At 41.3% G+C, this 18,778-nt stretch overlaps 1 protein-coding gene across 1 annotated transcript in view; it reads left to right on the top strand.

The window, feature by feature from the left end:
• The window catches only part of ENPP1 (ectonucleotide pyrophosphatase/phosphodiesterase 1), a gene marked incomplete at its 5' end in the record, with an annotated part of 54,676 nt that extends 37,560 nt beyond the window's left edge, over nt 1–17,116 (top strand). Inside the window, 10 exons of the mRNA XM_084261811.1 lie at nt 1,204–1,273; nt 4,317–4,404; nt 7,438–7,613; nt 8,159–8,210; nt 11,041–11,195; nt 12,091–12,226; nt 13,132–13,212; nt 14,184–14,316; nt 15,027–15,183; nt 16,024–17,116. Coding sequence (XP_084117937.1) covers nt 1,204–1,273; nt 4,317–4,404; nt 7,438–7,613; nt 8,159–8,210; nt 11,041–11,195; nt 12,091–12,226; nt 13,132–13,212; nt 14,184–14,316; nt 15,027–15,183; nt 16,024–16,191 — 1,216 coding nt within the window. The 3' untranslated portion in view covers nt 16,192–17,116. The remainder of the gene's footprint in view (nt 1–1,203; nt 1,274–4,316; nt 4,405–7,437; nt 7,614–8,158; nt 8,211–11,040; nt 11,196–12,090; nt 12,227–13,131; nt 13,213–14,183; nt 14,317–15,026; nt 15,184–16,023) is intronic.
• Between the last annotated feature and the right edge of the window lie 1,662 nt (nt 17,117–18,778).

The following is an 18,778-nucleotide window of genomic DNA, read 5'->3' as shown; positions in this document are numbered from 1 at the left end:
AGCTATCCAGGAACTTTCCGGATGGCTTGTGCCCTGCTGTGCTGTTCCTCCAACAGCTACTATGGCAGCCCCCCCCCGTGTGGGCCAGGGCTTGTGAATGTGTGAGTCTGCTCCTGTTGGTCTGTAGAGGGCCTCATCCACTCCATCTCCCTCGGGTGACCTGTAGCAGATGCACCATATTGTTCCCTGTTGCTGAGGGTGACTGACTGGCTGGGGTGGTTGGAGCTCTTTTGCACTATTGGAGCATGGTGTTCTGGTTTCTCGTAGCAAAGAGACATATCAAAAAACAACACATATTTCTTTATAGTTTTTAACTTGCCTGGGGAGGTGCAATTCTAAAGTGACACTATAGATACCCTCCCAGCTGAGTGTGCAGGCAGTGGCAGGCTTTGTGACAGATGTTACAAATTATGGTCCCCTTTGTGAGTTACTTAAACACACCTTGCCATGCTTTAGGGATTTCTAAAGCGAGTTGTGAAAGCTGAGTGTGTGCATAGCGTGTGAATCAGTCTGAGTGATTCACTAGCATACACTGAACTTACTGGGCCCACTGTTGTTAATGACCTTACATGTTCTGACCAATGAATCGACAACTCCCAGAATAATGGCATCTGCTCTAATGTAGCTTTGAACACCTCTGATACTTCAGGGCTTTCATCATAAAAGATTGTTTTTAATCCATATATTCAGTCCATGTATTCAGTAACATTTAGTTACATGGTTGTGTAACACTGTAAATATGTGCAAATCATGCAAATCAAGCTTGGGTCACTAGAACTGTACTTGTTTAAATATCAGTGTTTGTTTTATTAGACTGTAAGATGCCCAGCTCAATGCTCTAAATTATATTACAGTTTTTATTAAAAAACAAGCAAACCAAATCTTAAGAAGCTACTTAGATCAAGTACTGTAAAGTTCTGTTACTGAAATGACAGTGAAGATCTGTTAACCTGACAACATTTTGTTCATATGTCATCTAATATTTGACTTGAAATGACACTGGTGGAAACTTGAGAATTACAAAGGATAATGTTTGCAGAGAGAGCTATTAGCCAGGTTTTAAAGACATTCTTTTCCAAGGCTTAAAGACTTTCTATTCCCTGTGGATCTTTAAATAGACAAGTAGAAAATGCATGGCTGAATGTATTTTATACTGATATGATTTGTACCATGTGAGTTATATAAACTGTGAATTTCTTACAGGAAACCACTTGAGATTAAAAGCTGCACAGGTGGATTCCATGGCTCAGACAATCGCTTCCCCAATATGCAGGTAAGACTTCAACTTACATTAGATCTTATTTTTAGCTCCTACCTCTGAATATTGTGTTTGTTGGGTGTTGAGATCTGCAGTTAAAGAAATTAAGCATTTGTTTGATTGCTGTTAGGATGTTCTGGGTCACCCATGCAATATTATAAGAGATGGGCCAAAACCCAACAGGACTGATCCCAGAGACTTCACTGTTCTGTTAAGAGTATAAAGCTGTGCCGAGTTGTTTTGTTGCAACATTAAAAGCAGGAAAAGAGAAAACTTATTTCATAAAATCCTTAAATACAGTAATTGTGCATCTAAAGAGAATTCAGATTGGAATGGACCTCCCACTCAAACTAGAGTCAGTTATGAGATCAGACCAGATCACTCAGGGCTTTATGCAATCATTTCTTCAAAATTGTCAAGGGCAGAGGCTCTGTGACTACTAACCAAAGTATTCCACTGCCTGACTGACTTCATGGTGTGAATGTGTTTAGTTATAGCTAGTCGGAACCTTTTCTTGCTTCAATTTGTGCCTGTGGTCTTTCTGCCTCCTACTATGTAGTATTCAAGAGCATGATTCTCTCTCCTTGATGACTACCTTGTAGGTACTGAGAGATTGCTGTTATGTCCACCTGAAGCAGTCTCTTCTCTGTGGGGAGCAAGCTCTGTTTCCCTTTTCAGGGCAGGAGCTTTTGCTCCTAGCCCTCTTCTTGGGGCATTCCACTGAATTTGCAATTACTGTTTATTGATGTCATTCTTACTGCACCTCCAACATATCCTGATTGGCCTAAAGAAATGCTGAGTAGAGAGAGATAATCCCTTCCCTCTACTTGCAGGCTGAGCTTCTGCTTATACAGCATGGGGTGCTGTTGGCTGCCTTTGCTGCCAGGGTGTGCTGCTGTTTTATATTCAGCTTGCTGCCCACCATGTCACCCAGTCCCTTGCAAGGAAGCTGTTCCCTAGCCAGACAGTCCCCTGGTCTGTAAGACTAGCCCATTCTGTGTTCTCTGGGTTCCATAAGAGCAGAAGAAACAGGCCTGAACTGCAATGAAGAGCTGATTTGGTTATTAGAAATGTGTATGTGTGTGTGGGGGGCTGTTAACCATTAGGAAGTACAACAATTTCCCCTGGAAGTCTGTGGAGTTTCTACCACAGGAATCACTCAACGACTGGTCAGACAAGCATCTTCCAGAAATAACACAATTACTGTTGATTCTGTCTTTGAAAAAGAGTTAATCTCTCAAGTCTGTCATTCTCATGTGCCATGGTAGATTATGTACCATTATTTTGAGGTAGTCTGTTCAGGAGGGAGCGTGTCAGTTGCATTTAAAATAAGGAGAGTCCCAAAATTCTTCTCTTCCATGAGAAGCAGGAAGGAATCATAGGGAAATGTGAAATCAGATCCTCAATCAGCTCCATCTAATTTGGGGAAGTCACTTAAGTGACTTAGTCCTTTGCTTTAGTTTCTGCTATCAAGAAAATGAAAGGCAATACCTTTCATTTCAAAAAGCTAACCGTTGTGAGGTACCTGGCACAGTGAATATGTGTAAATGCATCTATAAAGACACGAGCCTATATTAAAAAATATTGAATACATTTTTTTAAATTAAAAAGCCCCCACAGAGTTCACAGAAAGCACAGATTTATCCTAGTCTTGTTCTTCATGTCTTGTAGAATTATATTGTGTTGGCATCAAACAGTTTTGTTAAACTGTTATCCAAAGCCTGTGTTAATTTTGTATCAGTTTAACCTTCTAGGTTTACTCTTCTTCCCTGATTTGACAATGGAAAACCTGTTGGTAGGGTACCTACTAATGGGTTACAACCAGCAAGGCCGCGATGCCAAACGGCCACTTAGTAAATTCTCTCTCTGCTACAGTTTCACCATGTAATTTTTTTTTTCAGTAGGTTGGACTCTGTTCAGAGTTTTTTTGCCAGATTTGGGATGGTCAGTTTGTAGCATCCTGAATTGATTTTGAACCAGATATGATTTATCTTTTTGTGGCTAACAGAGCAGCATGAATTTGGTATTGTGTAGCTACCTAGCTCAAAGAAAGGAGGTGGTATGTTCCTGCTTCATCTAGCTCAAATGAGGCTTGTTAAGTAAATTATTAGCCTACAGATTTTAGTATCAGCAGCTGTTGAATGACAGTCTGACTTACGCTTTAATCTCAAAAAAGAAGTTAGAGTTGAGTTTGTAGCCTCTATTTCTGCCACATAGCTGTGAAGTCTTACCCACAAAGATGAGATAGAGGGCAAAGCATCCATCACTCATTCAGTATCCTGACACTACAGATGGGTGCACTCTGTTTCACTTCATTAAAAATAAGCTGAGTATCTCAGGACCAGTTCAAAAACAATCTTTCTGTCAGCAGTTGAGTTCAAGCATTTGCTGCCCTTACCTCCCTTTTCTTACTTTGAGCAGTGAACCCTGCTCTATGCCAGTGTAAGTTTGCGTGGCTGCTTAGTTAAAGTAGGTCAGGGAACTGAACCAGAAGGAGAAGAGTCAGCAGGAAAAAATAGTTTTCTGAGCTGGTTGTGTTCCTGGATCAGGTTCACTGTATGGCTACACAATCACTTGTGCCAGTGCAGCTGAGAGTTCTGCAAGGAGGAGGATGAACAGCTGTGAACCAGGCATAGAACCCTAGGATTGCACTGTTGCTTAAACCATTGAAAACATTGCTACCAGCACGTGTTTTACAGCCTTACAAATTGTTTACACAGCATGAAAAATTGTTATTTTAGTTCAACATTTCTACTACATCTCTTAAAGCATTTAAGAAAATTAATTTAACTTCTTCAATAGCAGAGAAGAGCAAAGGACTTCATGAGTGACTGAAGGCAACTTCTTAAAGGCAACGAGACAGAATGTCATTTCCTAATGCTTTACTTTTAAAAATTACTCTTAAAAATTTAGTTTTTTCTAAGGAAAAAAAAATGCTTTTGACTTGATCCATGCTATCTTTAAGTAAAGACTAGTTTATTGGAAGAAAATGTTGAGAATGCAGATATTTTCCAGCTTGTCTTAAACAGTTCCACTTTACTTTCTCTGTAAATCCTAGGCTATCTTTATTGGGTTTGGACCAGGATTCAAGTTTCGCACTCAAGTTGATCCCTTTGAAAACATTGAAGTGTATAATTTAATGTGTGGTAAGTGCAATTGATGGGGGTCAATCTTTGTTCAGAAAAATAGCATTTACTTTGGACAATATAAATCCTCTAATAACAGATTTTTAAGGGTCCTTAAAAATTTGTCCTTAAGACTTGCTGCTGATTTTCACTAATAAAGAGCTGTTTGTTTCTCTGAGAGTTCCAGGCTCTGTGGAACTAGTGGCTATTTGGGATCCACCGGGCAGGCCACTTTGACTCTCTCCTCTGGTTACTCTGTGTTCCTCTGAGCTGGTGCTTTGACTGACCACTACTAAAACTGACTACTTCACAACCTCTCTACCGTCAAAAACCGGGATATTTCTATTCTGTATCTGACTTGAAGCTTTCTCAGATTAATGACTCGGGTAATCTTATTCACGTAGAACAATAAATAACAACCATACTTACCAACATGGGTGCAGCTGCCAGGAAGCTTATTTTCCAAAAGCCTGAGTCAGTCACTCCCTCTGCTTTTTACTATACAATTCCTTGTATTTTATCATGAGTTTTCTTATTTGTGTTTTCCTGTACCATGTTTTAATTTTTAGTTGTGTGATATCAATAGGTTTTCAATTCAGGTAACATTTAGACTTCCTTCATTTTCATTCACTCCAGTCACATAATAAAGCTCTCAAATTCATCACTGTATGTCATTGTTCAATTTATATACTGTGGTTTTTAGTACAAGATTTTGATGTTTTCCTCTCTGTTCTCATTGTTTAATACAACAAATGATTCAAATAGACTTTTTTGGGGTCTTTTGATGGACTGCAACTGTCTCATTAGTCTGTAGTTTCACAGCCTTGGAGTCTCACTCTAGAGCTGGTTGTCTTTTCAGTTGCAGAGCAGCAATAGTCAGGTTTGCCACTTCTCACTCCTTTATGTTTTCATTTTAGAATTCATGATTGACTTTTGTCCCATGCAGTCTGCTCTGTACCTGAGGGTCCCAGGTGCACACTCTGTACACAGATATTCCTCACTTCGTTTTCTGACACCGTGCAGTGCGCTGCACCAGAGAAGTGGTGTTGATGAAAATTAAGACACCTTATGGTCTTCCTTTTTTTTTTCCCTTTGAAACACAATGTTACTGTGATTCCTTGTCCCTTCTCCTTGTCCAGTATTTCATGGTTTCTCCAGAAGCCTATCCCTAGTTCTGCTGCTTCCTGTTCATTTATCCCCCTTGAAGTCCTCACCTGTTTTCCATTATTTCCTGCCTCCTCCTCTCTCCTGCCAGGATCTGTACTTGCTCTAACACCTGCTTCTGTGAGAGACAAAGCACTACCAAAGGGTTCGATCCAGAAAGCACTTAATGGGAGCACTGCAATCAGTGGCAATATTCAGGTATACCACTTTTAAGCCATGTGTTAAAATTCTTTGCTGGAATAGGAAACGAGCCCTTGACAGGACCCACTTCTCTCTCGCCCTTGTATGCCTCGCTGCCTTCTCGTTTCACAGTTGATCTTGAACCACCTTCTTGTGCCCCCTGGTCCATACTGTGTAAGCTGCATTGGAGGGGTAGAGTCCTTACTGGCATCTCAGTGAAGCAAGTTCAGTGACTGATCAGACATTTTAAGTGTGGTCATTGAGGTTTAGATTTCCTCCCTTGTGTTCAGGAAGAGTTAGAATAAGAAGTGTGAAAGCCAGCACACTGTCAGATAAAATATGAAGTGAGGCAACTTAGTCAACATTTTCCTTGCCCAGGGTGTAGGACTGCAGAAAGGCATCTTCTTCTTCCACTTGTTTGGGGCTCCAGGGATTCTCACTGAGGTGCATGACCACACATTCTTGCAAAGTGCAGCCCAAGCAGAGATACGTCTCCCATTTGTCCAACATCTCAGCGTTTGAAGCATGAGCATCAGAGATACATCTGGGATATATACAACTTACTACCTTTCTGAGGCATTCAAGTTGCCAGACTGGAGGATTTCTGGGGTGTTGTGAAATTCCTGGATATGCTCCTTAAAATAATAGCAACACAACAGTGTAATTTAGTTGTCAAAGTGGGGACCTGAGTTCTGGGACTTGTTCTGATTTGGCTTTTCACTGTTTTGTGTGATGTATTCATTGAAGTAATTGGAGCAGGGACTGCTAGATTCAGAAAGGTGTTTTTATTCTTCTTTCCAAAACAAATCAGCTTCATCTGGAGGGAATGACTTTAACATATGAGTGGCAAAGTGCAGGGAGAAATGTGTTCAGTTCCCCTGTGTAGGAAGGGAAGTTCAGCTCTGAACTCTTGTGCTCTACATGAGTGATCTAGACACCATGCTTTTGAATACAAGTGTGTGTCATCACCTGCTATGTTTTGAAAACATCTTATTTCATAGATTCAGTATGAATTCAGTGAAGGAACAACAAACCCATGAACGCTAGTGAGGATTAAGCATGAAGTGGGGCTTGTTCTATTTGGCATTTTCAAGGTACTTGAAGTCTCTCTGAGCATTGGTGGTAGGCAGCTTTCAGTTGTTTGGATTACTTTAATGGCAGAGATTTGGAGGTTTGCAGGATAGAGATGTTTTTGTGGTTAGACTACTTTGGTGAGAGTTTTGAAGCTTAACATTTTAGACATGAGACAAGCAGAACCTCTGTTCTGTCTGGATTCTTTTATGGCTTTACCCGTCAGTGATGCTTATTAACTGAAGCTTATGTTTTAATTTCCCAGATAATTAAAAACCCAAAACAAACAAAGCAAACACAAAGTTCCCAAACTTGTTCCCCAAAGCTTCAATGTTATGCATTCACTTAGTTCATGTGTTTCAGATTCCCATTGTCTCCTACTGAAAGTTTGGATGCTGCAAGTTCCTTTGCCCTCAGATGTAAGCCCCTGTCACTTTCTGTGCTTGTTCTGTCCCTCTTTACAAGCACACTAATACTGTCCTGAGCCCTAGCTAAGAACATTTGTGCTTCCTTTTGAAGGGGCTACATTGCTTTCCCTTTTTGGTGTTACAGGCAGGAGCAGTTCAGCTTTACTGGCTCACCCATACTCTGTATGACAGTCTTTCTCATCCTGTTGCTGTCACTTGAATTTTCCCATAGACTTGCTCGATGTGAAGCCAGCCCCAAACAACGGAACTCATGGACGCCTAAACCATCTTTTAAGGACCCCTGTTTACACCCCCCACCATCCCAAAGAGACAAGCCATCCTTCCAAATGCTCAGTGGTGGGACAAAAAGCCTTTTCAGTGAGCCTTGGCTGCTCGTGCGGGACAGTGGTAGGTACTGAAGTGGGCAGAGTCCTGGAGGCAGACATCTGTGTTGCCTTCAGGGAGCGAAGCTCTGGATTCCCCAGTGTTTATCTTTACCCTGTTAGTTTTTCAGCCCCCTACTATTGGTTTCAAAAATCAAATCTTGCCTGGGGTTAGTGGGTACTAGCCTGTATTTGCATATTAATTTTTGCAGTTTGCTTAGGTAAGGTCATATTGAGCTCTGAAGAGACTGGAAGATGCCACAGAGGCAAGCTTTGATGGGGATAGCATTCACTTCTTGCTTGCTTCACATAATGATGTTGAAATTTCCTTTCTATTAATGTTGTGTGTTTGGGCTGTGGTTTTCAAGGCTGTAGATTTGCTTGTGGCAAAAACAGTTTGTTTCTGCAAATTTTCTGTAGCTCCTCTTCAGTAGATGTCAGCAGGTTCTGTATAGGGATAACTTGCAAGGCTGGTATTACATATGTTGCTTTAAGTGTAGTAGTAGTGGCTAATGATGTGTTTTGTAGCACATTTGATACCATCTCACTGATTTTGCTTTATAATTACAGGACTTGCCAGTAAAAGATTTTCATCAGCGTTTAAACCTCACTGAAACAGAAGGTAAGAACTTCAGATAGCAATACAAAATTGTAACAAAAAGGTCAGAATTATTAAACATGTAAAATGTTTGATGTCTAAACTTCTGAGCAGATCTTGAGTATGTAAAGTAAAAATTTTTTTAAATATTCTCTGGGACTTTAGTTCTGAGGGTTTCCAGTGCAGCCCTACTGAACAATTTGTTCTCAAATAAATGTATATTCTTACAGATGTGTCTTTATGGCACATGCCTTGTCTGCTGCTTTTTAATTTTCTAGCACTGAAGTAGTGAGCATTCCAGCATGGGAAGCAAAAGTGGTGTGTGGGGAGGCATCTGATCAGAAATCCCTGGGAATACCGGTACTTTCAGTGAAGTGTAAGGGGTGGTCTTAAGCAGTCACTGGTTCTCCTCATGCTTTATTGCCATTCCCTGGACATATGCATGCCATGCTTGAGCTGTAGATTGCAAGGCTGCAGATGTGCTCATGACTCATAAACCAAAATAAACTATTTTGAACGTGAAGCAGGTAAGACAGTAAGTAAATCATTAAAACCATCAGTCAAAATGGAATGTAGCCCTTGGTGCTAATACCTTAAAAGATGAAGTCAAGATGATTAGCCTGCTGGAAAGAAATAGGCTGATAAAGACCTTGTTCATGAAACCTTGTCTCTTGAACTTTGTATTTAGCAACACCTCACTGTAGATCACTGTTAAGAGCTGGACTTAAATGCCAGTTACAGGCAGGATTCAATACTTGCTTGTTATTAAGGGCTAATTTAAGGCTTCTGTAGATTTATGTAGCTTGTCCTGGCACAAAGAGTGGATAGAGCTTTCTTGAACCTTTTCCACTAGTGACGGGGCATGTTTTTAAAATGTGTCCCAGAAGTCTATTAAAATAACTTGTTCAGTGTTGTGACGCTCAGGAGAGCAGCACAAATGCAGTGCAGCTAGTACAATACAACGTGCTTTCCCAGCAGCTTGAAGTGGTATCACTGCAACAGGCTCAGGTAATGAGTAGGTGGATGTCTGAGCACCTTGCTGAAACCAGCTTGGGAGACACATGGCAGGACCAGGTGGATGACCCATTTCAGCTCCATTTTGTAGAAAGGGGAACCTAGAAATTCTCTATTTCTAGAAATAGAAATATTTCTATTTCTCTAGAAATAGAGAATAAGGCTCCAAAATGTTTTTTTGAAACAGTAAGATCTTGGCTTGGACTATCAGTGAGACCTGGTTTAGGACTACTCTTAATAGCAGTAATTTCCTTAAATTCTATGAACTAAGCACTTTAGATACAAAAAGCATTATCACAGATGACAGAATTCTAGTAATCAGCCCAGATGCTCTGTGTAAGATTGTCAGAGTTTGTCACCTCCATTTGCATATTCTGTCGTTGCTTGTCATAACTTGCCAGACTGTAAGAACAACAAAATAGTACTGCATTTTTAGTTTTATGGAAAAAGTGTGAATTGGTTGCCTTTTCCCTCATGGGTAGAGACAAAAATGTCCTGATCTTGACTTTTTGGGTGTTGTGGAATTACTGTGGAAAAACCCCTGCAGCATTCATTCATTGCTCAACTTCTTCCCCATTTTAAACAGCTGTGTTGAAATTGTAGTTCTGTATAATTTGTGGATTGCAGTGACCTATTTAGTGGGAGATATACTCTGATGCTTTCTTTATCATTCGAGCCATGTGCTGATTGAAAATACCTGGGTTTTCAATAACGAAGTAATACTTTTGTTGCTTTAAAGTATTTCCATGATGTGCTAGTTTCCCTCAGTTTGTATTCTACACCAGAGAACTTAAAACTTGAAAACCTTACTTCTGCTTGTTTCCTGTTGGCAAAAAATTAAATATTGAATTATTGGTGAAATTTAGCCTTAGGGCTTAAAACCAGAAACTCTCCACTGGCGTCTGACTGCAGCAGATGGCTGCAGGAGCATTTCTTGCTTGTGACTCTTTCGTTACTTTGGTTTTTCTTTGAAATAAATGGTTCTGACTACCAAGTGATTCTGATGCTAACCCTGCTTTATGTTTTGGCTTCTGTCTAATGACTTACCTTCTGCTGACCCCACGTAGCTTCTTGCTGATGCAGTTTTGGAGGAAAATCTTCACTCTTCCATTTGATGCAGTGCTTGGCAAATAAACAGGCAATGCTTTAGGCAGGGGCCTGCTAAAATCCCATAAAACATTTGCAGATACCTTTCTCTGTGAACAAACTCAGATCTTCTGTGTACAGACTTTCTACAGAGACGTGGACCATGAGAGAGAGGGAGAAGGGAAGTGTTGTGACTCCCAGCCTCCATAAAGCGAGGCCTCACACATCTGACAATCCAGCTAGTACTACACTTTATCATTTTTTTAGATCTCTAAATTTTTCAGTCCCTTGAAACATGACTTTTACGTTCAACCTTGTGGTTTCTACTAAAATACTCCTCTCAGCAGATTCTGAATCACCACAGTTGGTTACTGTCCCATCTAAATATTGCATAGAAGCTGATCCCATGTTATATATATATATATATATGAAACACCAGGGCAATGAAGACCTTAACTTTACAACTTACATTCATCTCCTCTTTTTAAATGGCAAAATGTTTTGGTTTAAATACAAGCTAATGTTTGTACAACATAAGTTCAAATGATTGCTTTACAATGGTTTTGTTATTTAATATATTGCCTTAGCATAAAAATAATACTTTTGATATAAGAATGGTTTGGGGTTTTTTGTTCACTTACTGTGACTTCTCTGTTTGGCAATTGAAAATTAGGGCAGCCTTGGGTGTATAAAAGAGGGAGACACTTAACAACTAGCATTGCTTGAAGTGTAACAAGCACTGTTTCTGGTGCAGTTAAGAAGACTGAGAAGCTTGCTTTGCCTTACGGACGGCCCAGGGTTCTGCAGGAGAGACATAACTACTGCCTCCTTTACCATCACCACTATGTGAGTGCGTACAGCAAGGAGTACAGGATGTCTCTGTGGAGTGAATACACTGTTAACAAAGATGTAAGTATCTGGAGAAATGTTAGGAGCAACCTCGAAAGGTAAAAAGCTTGAATGGATACCTCTTAATGGTCCAGGGAACTAAGTAGAATCACTGGAGATAGTGATTTGTATGAGCTTTTCTTCACTTTCCAACATTAATAAGGAAGGCACAAAGCCAATCCTTTCCCTTGAAGCAAGCTGCAGTTTTGCCTCTAGAGCAAGCAGATCCACCAGGAAGTTAGAGGCCCACTGCCAGTGGTGTAGAGGCCATGTGAGTCTGCACTGGCTTGCTTACAGACCACTGATCTTGTGAATGAAAGGTTTCTCAAGTTGGCCTTTCCCATTCAGAGGAAGCTGAGAAGCCACATCATGCTTAAAAGGAAGTAAGACTGTAGAGGATGCTTTTTAGTTTGATTATATGGGAATTGTGTATTTTAAATAATGACTGCTTTCAGTACATCTAACTAAACTCTGGCAAGACTTGCTTGATGGTAAATATATGAAGGTTAGTGGCATGAAGCAACTAGTTACTGTATCAAGAGAGAGATGGCTAACAACCCACCTGGCTACATATGGTTCCTAGCCTGAATGAACAAGTGCAGTGACAGTACATCAGGTTATCTTTAGTGGGCAGCTCTAGGTTTTCTTTTAGAAGAAGATATTCTCAGCTCAAGTGGTGCAGTTCTGTCTGCTGTATTTCTACAACATGTGAAGTGTATGGGAGGGCTTGTTCTCCGCTGGCAAAAGAGGAGCAGTTCTTGCATCTTAGTTAAGGCCCTTCACATCTGTAAAGGCAGTTGCAGCTATATATTTCACAGAATCATGGAATGGTTTGGGTTGGAAGGTGCCAGTCCCCCACACTGAGACAATTATCTGAGGTCAGCTATCAGTTTACCAACACTTTCTTGTTCAATAGGACAAATGGGTTTCTGCTACAGAAGATATCTCCAGCTGTGTGTACGAGGATGCTCGTGTTTCTGTTAATCATAACCAGACATGTAGGTTTTACAACAACCACCCTCGTCTAACTTATGGATTCCTTTCTCCTCCAAGTAAGTACATTGCCTTCACATATCTGACTTGGCTAATTTGTAATGTACTAGGTGTAGTCTGTTAGAGATGTTCCTGATAGCTAATCAGAGTAGGAAGCAGTAGTTGCTGAATTGTTAGTGTTCAGCACGTGAGAGAGGTTTTTTAGTACTTCCAAGTGCTTTTAGTACTTGCCCAAGGTTTTTTAGTACTTCCCAGAAACTTTGGAACTTGTCAGGTTCCTAAAATAGTATCTCATAGAAGAAACTGGAAAGAACATGTAAACCTTAAGTCAAATTGAGCAACCTAGTAAATTATAAATTCAGTTTGTGTGACAGGTGCTAGTTGTAAGTATCCAAAGTAAAATTTAACCATATATCATTAAGTTAAAAACTGCTTTGGTAATTTTATTTTCTATTTAAAATATGCTGTTGTGTGCCATGTGAGGTCTTTAGAAAAGCAACTCGGCATTTGTCTAAAGAATGTAGCTCTGATTTTCAAACATACTACAAAATACTTAGCTGATTACAAGTGCTTAAATTGTTTGTGAACTAATGCTGACCTAATTTGGAAGCATTTTGCACTGACTTTACTGCATAAAGTACTGAGTAGTAGGTTACATAAACATCCAAATCAAGTGTAATTTGCAGAGTTCCAACAGAGCTCCTATTTTTGTGCTGAGATTCTGCAGTCAGAACAAGTTGGTCTGGCACTTGCAAAGTGAATTTTATTCCCTTCCCCAAAACTCAGAAGTCTGTTCTGATATTTTAACCGCCACAAAAACTTGCCCACTGTGTATCTGACAAGTGCAATGGTTACTGCAGATGTTACAGCTCCACCTTAATATTATTACACTGATCTCTAGAAACACAAAAATGTAAGCTTGAAATAACAAATGCAAGTAATTGATTGCCTTTTTTTGTTTCAGATTTTATGACCGATGCGAAGAAACCTCACTATGATGCCTTGCTTACCAGCAACATTGTGCCAATGTATCCTGCATTTAAAGGTACCTTAGTTGTGTGCACAGTTGAATATAAGAAAACCTGCTGATTTCTGTGCTTGGTTCCAAATTGTGCAAATGATCCCTGGTTCAGCTGCCTCTGTAAAATAAGTCTATGGGCTGCTTACATCAAGGAAAAATTCCTCCAAGTATGATAATGACCCTTGTGAAAAAGGCCCACCATTGTGAGCTTATGCTTCCTAATCACCTGACTCATTACATAGGAGCAGCATATAAATGTCTCCATTTAACATCTGACATTTTTCTTTTCATTCTCCTGCCTACCTGGGCAGTGTTTTATACTGAGTGTCTTCTAGAGAACCCAGGTAACCATATACAGTTGTGTCTGTTAAACTCATTTCTGGTTGAGGAATGTCTCAAACTCAGATGAGTTTCCAGGCAGGAATCTAGGGTCTCAATTGTGGAGGAAACAGGAAAATAATCATGTATCTATTAGAAAAGGTAGGATAACCATGGCACTTCTGGAGAAAAGACATGTCCTGTTTTGTAATGGAACAGTAGTTAACTCGGCTGCAATTTAAAATATCATAATCAGTAAGGAGATGTTTCAGGTGCATCTGAACTGAAGGAAGTTAATATACTTCTGAACTCATAGGTGTGGGTGTACAAGCTAGACAGGCCAGCTTGACAGGGGCTGTGACACAGGCAGGCATGCATTTCTCCCACCTTCCCTCCTGCAGCCTCCCTCCCCATGCTTAGGTTTCCAAGGAGGAAAGCCCAAGGCCAGGAGGGAGCAGCGTCGCTGTTCTGTGGTCAGGGTGCCTGTGAAACCACAGTGCCAGGAGATGCTGCAGCGCATGCTGCTGCTCGGTTGGATGCAGCCTTTAAAAACTGAACACCTCTATGACTTACTATTTTCCTACCTGATCTTGTCTGTTTAACTCCACTGAGAGCTCTGCAGGGCCGTATTACAGCTGCTACCTTGGAGATAATGTTTCCCACTTACTGTGTTTCAGTGTTATGGAACTACTTCCATCAGTCCCTGCTACCCAAATACGCCGCAGCCAGGAACGGTGTCAATGTAGTCAGTGGTCCTGTGTTTGACTATGACTCTGATGGGCTCTACGATGCCCCAGAAAAGGTGAAAAGGTAGGAAAGCACCTTTTGCACTCTGTTTCTTTCCTCTGATAGTGGTAAGAAAGTGCTTATGATCCTTGTTATCAAAGGAGACGTCTTGTGGAGATGGGGCCCGTAGCAGGTTGTATCAGCTCAGACAGTGGGATGGCCCTAAGCTGAGGCAGAAGTGTAAAGCTAAGAAATAAGCAACAAGTACAAAGAGAAAATGCACCCTCAGCATGTGTCACCCTGAAACCTGAAGGTGAAGTGTGAGAGAAGCTGTTCCATGTGGAAGGATGTCCGTTAGCTTGAAATCTTATGATGTTGCCTATAGGAGTGGATGCCTGCCTCATGCAGCCCTGGTGCCATGGTTGGCACTTCCTGACCTGGCAGGGTTCCACTTTGAAGTTGGGAGTACAAATACACTCTATAGCAAAATTGGTTCAAGGCAACAGGGTTTTCTGGCTCAGGCTGAACTCTCCATCTACTTCGGATTCTTAGGCAGTTTTATGATAAACCAGTTTGTTGTACCTCAGTAAATTTGTTACTTAGATCAGTCTGTGAGGCAAATATCCTTTGCAAAACATTAATCTGGAATTTTCCTTCCAGGCCTAAGCTTTTTTTTTTGGCTAAATAGGTGGATTGCTAAAATAGATAATGCCAGAATGTGGCTGATTTGCTGTCATTTGTTCGTTGTGCCAGTGTGATTTGGTGGCTTTTCAGAAAGATCTTTTGTGTTTCAGACGCCCCAGTAATTCAGAAGTTCCTGTGCCAACTCACTACTTCATTGTGCTGACCAGTTGTAAAAATACTTCAGAAACTCCTCTGGAGTGTGAAGGGTCTCTGGATGCCTTGTCTTTCATTGTACCTCACAGAGAAGACAACAGTGAAAGCTGTGCAGTAAGTAGTCTGCTCAGTCCCCATAAACATCTGAAGATGGGCTTGAGCTTGTTTTGCTTGGGTATCAGTGATCAACCAGTTGGAGACATAAAAACTCTACAGTCTGTGATCATCTTGAGAGAGAGCAATATTTCTGTAAACATAATTATTTTAGAGTCTCTATGCTCAGATGTGAAAATAGAAGCTCCCTGCTCATAGAACAAACCTTACAGCTAGTGGGGTAGAGTTGGGGTACGTTGAGGCAACTAATGTGGACGGACATAAATCTCTGTAGCACAAATATACCTTCTCAGTCAGAGCTGAGAAGGACAAAATGCTTCTAGAAGAGTCATCCACAAAGCAAGCTCAGGGATTAGGACAAATGCATACCCAAGAGAAGACAGATGTTCCTGAAGAGCATTGGCTGGTTCCAGTTTGGGTACCTTGGCATTGTGATGGAAATGTGTGTCGCTGCACTGGGAACCAGAGCAAAGCAGGGAAGGTGTGCAGACCTGCCCTGCAGTGATGAAGTACACAAGCTGTTGCCCAAGTCAGGTGTTAGCTCTGAGAAAAGGTTCTATCCTAGAGATGGTGGGTAGATGCTGGACCTCACATGCCAGTCCCTGTTCTCACCAGCTTCCACTGGTGCAACTGCAGGCCCTGTGTATTTGAGGAGGTACTAAATTCAGGCACGCTTATAGCTACTTAAAATCCACTGGCCCCTGACGTTTTGTTAGATGTTTGCCAACAGTTACTGCTTCCTGTCTTTATAAAATGTCAAAGTCTTTTGCTGATTGATTAAATGAAAAAATAAAGATATGTTATAAACCCTTTTTTTCTCCCCTTCCTTTGTCCCAACAGGAAGGCAAGGCTGAGTCGGTGTGGGTTGAAGAGAGAATGAAGTTTCATACAGCTCGGGTCAGAGATATAGAATTACTTACTGGACTCAGCTTCTATCAAAACAGAAAACAGCCAGTAGCTGAGATTTTACAGTTAAAAACATATTTACCAACTTTTGAATCAGAATGATGTTTCCTGTGGAATGTTGTTGTCCATTTCACAACTGATTTGCAGACAGACTGTTTTTAATTAATGAAAACTTTTTATTTTTTTTTTTCAAATAAGCTGGAACACTTATTGAGAAACCTTGACCAAAATGCCAGTAGAGAGGAGAGTGGGTGCCATATTTGTATCTCAGGGACTCCTGATGGACTGTGTACATAACACAGGATAGTAGCTCCTGTCATTCCCTCTTGAATGTGGTAGAAGCACATTCATTATTAAACACAAACAGCATTGATCATCATAGCCTGAGGCACGAACAAAAATGTTCTCTTGTATGTACTGGGAAGGAGAAGTTTATAAATCATGGGTTATGATCAATGTTCTACTGTTAAAAGTAGAGATAACTAGCAAATGCAGATCTGGGAAATAACTACGTTCTTGGTGAACACTGAAATATAAACAACAGCACCTCTCACTCCAACTTTCCTTGAAGCATGAATCACACCCTGATCTTTAGCCTCATAAAACGAGGCAGCTTCATAGAGCAAGAAGCTGTGCTGAGGCTGGTAAGGTTGGTGACTGCAACCTGCTCCAGAGGGAGAGGATGTGTGGCCAAAGGAGTTCCATTAGCTGGGAAGTGCTGGTGGGCTGGTGCCCTCTGCTGTCTCCAACGCTGGCAGAGAATTTGATGCACAGCTTGTGTGTTGTAAATGCATCCTTGGAACGAGGGGTTATAGGATGCAGAGACTGCTTCAGAAAGATCTCAGAGCTCCCAGAAATAATTATCTTCAAAATAAGTGTGCATTTGATGAAAAGATTTTGCTTTCTTAAAGCAAAGATGTCTTTTTCAAATTTGGTGCATGATTTTGCTGGCTGTGGTGTAGAACTCCCATGTTTGTCAAGAGAAGGTAACTTTTTGCACTGAGACTGTTGGAAGTGTGAGATGATCTAGTGGAATGTGTCAGCAGTGAAGGCCCACAGGCTGCTCAGTTGTTCATTGCAGGAAATGACCAGCTCCCAGCTGCATTTGTAGCTGTTCTTAGCGCTGTGTCACCCGAATTCCAGCTCACAGAAGTTACCCCTCTTGAATGCAGACAGACACTGCCAGATGCAAATGCTGAAGCAGCCTGTAAGCAGGCTTCCTGGGAAGCTTTGGACCCCCCAGACACCTGCTGCAGGCTCTCAGGAGCCTCCCTCTTTACCCAGTACACGTGCAATCAGCTTTGTAACTCGCCCACTCCCAAATCAGCTCTGTCATGTATGAAGTTTGGCATAGTCAGTTACACATCTGTGTTCTTCTCGTTTTAAAAGAAGAAAATGCATCACGCACAAGTGAGTTAGGGGAGCAGAGAGCCTGTGGCTGAGCAGAGAGGCACCTTACCTGACAGCTTGCCCACTGGATGGTGGAGGCTGGATTCAGAGTCTGCTGAAGCCAGCGGAAGCTTTTCCATTAACTCCACTTTGAGTGGGCTGGAAGCCTGGGACCATTTCTTCTTTTAACCAAATGTACTTTCTTCATCTTCTGTTAAAAGCATGATTTATCTTTTCTTTCCCTCAAGTAGTTTCACTGTGTGAAATTCAAATGTTTTGTAGCCACCTGACATTAAGGTATGACTGTGACAGCATCAGTCAGTGTAACTGCTTTGTAACATTGCCTGTGACCAATAAAAACATCAGAAGGACTATGCTGTGTGTGGCCCTTTCTGTACCAGATGCTACTGACTGGTTAAACACTGCTGCAGATACAGAGCACTATTTCACCTTTTTTATTATTACTGTTTATATAAGGGGGGTGTGGAGGGGGTTGCTTCAATTCCTGCTCTTTGAATTGAAGATAACTTCTCCTCCAATTGCGGTGTTCAGGTTATGTTCATTATTGGAAGGACAAGGTAGGAAGACAGATGCTCAAGATGTTCTTATTTATTGTTTTTAGAACTGGTACTGTCTCCTGAGTGCAAATAATAGATGATAGGACCTGCAGAAAAGGCGGTGGTGCCTATTTCAATTGAATTAGGGCTTGCTTAGCTCCTGGGTAAAGATGGACTGGGATAGGCTTCAAGCAGACGACTGCTGGTTTGACCTGGGGAGAATTTGGGAAAGGACAGTGGCTATGAAAGCTATTCCAGTCATCAAGAAGGTGGTGGCTAAGGGTTTTGGGTTGTGGCTTTGCCAGAAACAGTTAGGTCAACTTGCCAAGGAGGAGAGCTGTCCTGACCTAATCTTAGCATAAATAGCTTTACTTCCTTTGTTTCATCGTATTTGCTTTATAGAAATGTTTAAAGGTGGTGGTGGAGCATTGCCAACAATGCTGGTGCTAGTCATGGTGTCCAGTGGCTGGCAGTACTCCAGGACAGCTGATCCTGGGTTAGTGTGCCCCAAGGAGCATCCTACACCCACCATCGAACTCTTGATTCTGCAAAACCCTACAGCTTTGTCTATCTGGAGGTAAGATGTTTTGTGTTTCAGCTGATCTAGCTGGTAGCAGAGCTCCACTGAGCATTCTCAGCTGGTGACACTGTAAGGCATCACGGTAGCACATGGTGACGTGAGCATTATTCAATGTAACTTCATCTGTGGTGTGGTCTGTCCTTGGAAGTGAAAAAGAGTGGAG

The sequence above is a fragment of the Gallinula chloropus genome (genome assembly GCF_964237585.1).
Source record: "Gallinula chloropus genome assembly, chromosome: 3".
In the NCBI taxonomy this organism is placed as follows: Eukaryota; Metazoa; Chordata; class Aves; order Gruiformes; family Rallidae; genus Gallinula; species Gallinula chloropus.
Note: the sequence above shows the minus strand (reverse complement) of the source record. Positions and strands in the feature narration are given on the sequence as shown.